The 4,140-nt window shown below is 35.7% G+C and overlaps 1 protein-coding gene across 4 annotated transcripts in view; it reads right to left on the bottom strand.

Moving 5' to 3' along the window:
- Positions 1-4,140, bottom strand: part of LOC117180927 — a 194,205-nt gene that overhangs the window by 71,991 nt on the left and 118,074 nt on the right. For all 4 annotated transcript variants that reach the window (XR_004468083.1, XM_033373564.1, XM_033373565.1 and 1 more), the window contains one exon: positions 380-585. Coding sequence is in view for 3 of the 4 variants with exons in the window: in XM_033373564.1 (XP_033229455.1) it covers positions 380-585 (206 nt within the window). In the remaining variant the exon portion in view is untranslated. The remainder of the gene's footprint in view (positions 1-379; positions 586-4,140) is intronic.

The raw sequence follows: 4,140 nt of genomic DNA, 5'->3' as shown, positions 1-4,140 counted from the left end.
GATTTCGCTGGAAGCGGGTGCAATTTTTCAGATTAGCACCCGCTCCCGGCGAAATCCTGCGGTTGTCCTTATGACAAATTTTTAATTATATATATATTGTTTAGAATATTAGGAAAAATATAGAAAGAAAAATTTAAATCACCCAAGATGTTTAACAATATAATTTAATGACATTTAAGAGAAAAAAGATTTTGTTTTCATTATAAATGCTGAAATGCTAAAATAACATATAATATTGGATAATAAATTTTCATGATGAGGTAAACCTTCTCCGCAAAAAGAAGTAATCTTAGTGCAGAAATTTACCCTGCAAAATAAAATACACAATTCGGTGTATTTGGTAATTCGGCTTTTCAATTGAGAAATAGTGTTTTCATACCTGCGCAGCCTCACGATTGTCGGGTTGCTGTTGTCCATAACCACCCGTATGACTCCAATCTCCCGTATTTCTCTGAGTGGTTGGTCCAATTTTTGCTCCTGATCCAGACCAAAACCACCCATTCACATTTTGGGGCTGAAGATCTGGGCGATCACAGCCTTGAAAGTTGCACTTGCGTCCCGAAGTCCATATATAACGCACATTTCCTGCAATTCGATTTAAATGTATAAGCACACGTTTTACTTTGTACACCCAATATTCACACTTTTAGGGTGACTTTGCGGATAAAAATTTTTTAGTGAAAGATTCAGCATATATAAGATGAAGTTTCTAAAAATGGAACACACTTGAAAGAATGAAGAAATAATTATGATAATAAAATACTAAGAATTTAAAAAAGTGTAAAGCTCTAAGAACCTCATACGATGTGGCTTAATAAGCCCCCGGGAAATTGTCTGAATATTAGAAAGATTGTTTTAATCGTTCCTTAAACCCTACCTTTTTTATCAATATGTGTATCAATGGTTTCCACTGTGATCTATCTTTTTTTCTCCCTGTTTATAAAAAACTGCCATATTTTTCTATCAATCTCTAACCGTCAAACCAACCATTTGTTAATGAAAAATTTTCAACAGGTTGTGAGAAGTAAAAAGTAGTTAACGATTTGTTAATTCTTTGATAGTAGAAGCATTTGAAATTTTTATAGCATCTAAAACATTAATCAATATTTCGAACTTTGTAATCAGCAAGCCGATGCAATCGCCAGTTGTCAAAGCTCAGTTCATGGATATAAGTTTATTCAGACTGTAGACTTAAACATTTATTTCTCTTGTGAAAGAGTGTTGCATCAAGTGCTGCACACTCCCATAAGGTTTATTTAAGCTTAGTTAAAAGTTTAACTGTTTTCTACCAAATTCATTTTTTTTGCTTGAAGATTCGACTGTTTTTTTCTGTAAGATCTAAAACGTGAGACTACTTAGATTGAAAACATAATTCTCTCGTTGAAAATTCATCTTTTGTGGTGAAAAATTTACGTTTTTTGTTGAAAGGTCATCTATTTTGTTAAAGATGCAATTATTTTGACATTAAATCTTCAGCGTAACATATTGAATTAAATATTGTATCTGAAAATTAGATTTATTCAAAGGAATTTATTTTGTTATTTTATATATTTATTTGAGTTTTGAGAGCATTTTTCGTTCAAAATTAAACTGTTTTGTAGAAACTAAGTCCTCTTGGCTTGAAAATGAAACTATTTTGATAAAAATTCCCTTATTTGGGTGGAAAATTCTATTACTTTCGTGAAAAATTCTCAACTATGGGCTGGCAGGCAGCCAGCCCCCCCTGGCCAAAGGGTGGCCCAGGATAGGAAAACTCGCTATAGATTAATTTAATCTCAATAATATATTGATTGTCGGCCCCGACCGGATATTCGAGTTCGTGAGTCGCGTTCTTGCGACTCACGAACAACCCTCGAGGCTCGTTATTATTATTTATCAGGCGCCAGATAGGGTCACCTCTATCCGAACCCCACCAAAACAGGCATTCTAACACTATTAGCAGGTCGACCAACTCACTCAACTCAAGATAAGAGACAGAGGGGGTGGCCTCACAGACGTGAGAGGGAGAACTATAACTTATCTATTGACTATCAAAGAGGAATGAGCAAAGTTACCCCTCATTTATTAGGTTGACACTTCTTTGGTTTCAAAAACGTTTAGAATTAACAATTTAAAACTTATTCTTACCTAAACCCTCAGACACAGTGGCTACAAGTCCAAAGGGAACCCCCTTGACTAACTTCTGACCAGTCTGTCGTTGACCCCCGCGTGTGGCCACGGCGCCATGCTGCGTCTCGTCTCCTGCCTCTTTTATTTTATTAATTTCTGGAGACGCTCGACGTACTAGAATTTGTCGGCCTTTGGAGCGAGCGTTCTCCGGTAACACTAGACAGCGAGGGTGTTTCAGGCAGCACCAATACCAAAAAAAACAGCCAGTGGAGGTTAGGACGCATGAACAGTTCTTCGATAAGAGGATGCACAGTATCATCCACAGAAATGTGGAGGATCAGTCAATGTCGTGTGAGCTAACGTTTCTTTCCTTAAATCGCCCGGATTGATGTCTGGTACGGAAGGTTTTATTTTGGCATGCCAAGACGGTGTCATTTCCACCTTAACATACCGTCGCCACATTTTGAGCCAAGACATTCTCGACGATAGCTGCAGGGCGTGCTATGCACACCCCGAGCATTTAGCTCACATACTATATAGTTGTCTAACTCATGAAGGAACGACCTACATCCAAAGGCACAATGCGGCACTAAGAATGCTTTATTACCATCTTTGTCACTTTTACGGCATTCACCTTAATACCGCTCCTCTAAATGCTTATAAAGAAATCGAGTCAATTGTCGAGATTGGGAAGTACCGCATATACTGGAACTGTATATTTTCGAAAATTGTTTCTGTTGCACACTCGAGGACAGACATGATTCTTCTTAACTTCGAGAAGCGAATCATGTTCGTTATCGAATTTTCGGCACCAGCAATTTTAACGATAACTTTAATTAATTTATACCTTCTTTAACTCAGATGTGTGAGCCAAAGTCGATGTTCACGGTGGCGAATGCAGAATTTATTAAAATAAATACATTTTTTATTTTACATTTACACGGATTCATATCCGTAGGTTAGAAAATCACAGTCCTGTATCCTACGTCTTTGAAATAGCATTCGCATAGGTGACGAAAAGGCAACGCTGCGTCATCTTCCGTGAAATTATCTGCGATGAATTTGATTCCAGTGAAATCAAGAGGGTCGTAAGGTATTAATAAATACTGACAAATCTCTTTAATTGCCGATTCAATCGACTCGATAGGGCTAATGGCTTCATCCGGTTTATACCGGAATCGAAATTCGATTTCATTTTCGTCTGATCCAAAACGCGGATAATATTTCTGTTTTTTATTAGTAATTAAAAATTAAGAGTTAAGTGGCATTTCAACGCCCTGTTTTAAAACGCTATTTTGATGACATGGTGGTACCGGTTCCTCAGACGGGGTGGCAAGATTGCGATAACCAGATTCGTGATCATTGGTCTCATTCAAGCGTTTGCTTTTTCGGCCTACCCCTCGTTGAATGTAGATACTTGTGGAGGGTTTCAGTTCTACGTTTAAAACACATTATTTAAAAATATGATTATTAATTGAAAAAAGCCAGACAAATGACCAGAAATCGCAAAACTAAATCTCTTTTCTGCTAGCGAGATATTTTTGACGCTAATTGAAACTAATTTGACGCCAATTTTTGAACCTAATTATTGAGCTAATTGAATAAATCAAATGAAAATTTCTAAATTAAATCATCAAGATAAATGTATAATGAATAATTATTAATTAATAAATCATTATTAACTGCTATTAATTATTATTATTCATTATTTCATGAAATAATAATTGAATATAATATTATCATTATTCTTATTGTAACCAAAATGAGTCGCAATGTAATTATATAACGTCGGTGTAACAAGTCACTGACTTGTTACTTTTCACGAATTTCTCACAATTTTTAACTAAAAAATTAAGTGAGCAAATCTCACTTCTCAACTTTTTTTTCAAATTGCATCAGAATTTAAGTTGGAACTTCTCAACTTCTTACTTAATTCTAAGTGGAAAGTGAGAGAATGCTAAACAAAATGTCAAGAAACAACTGAATATTTCTCCCAAAGTCACATAATCGGACCCACAACGATTGATTATG

The sequence above is a fragment of the Belonocnema kinseyi genome, chromosome 9, assembly GCF_010883055.1.
Source record: "Belonocnema kinseyi isolate 2016_QV_RU_SX_M_011 chromosome 9, B_treatae_v1, whole genome shotgun sequence".
NCBI classification, from domain to species: Eukaryota; Metazoa; Arthropoda; class Insecta; order Hymenoptera; family Cynipidae; genus Belonocnema; species Belonocnema kinseyi.
Note: the sequence above shows the minus strand (reverse complement) of the source record. Positions and strands in the feature narration are given on the sequence as shown.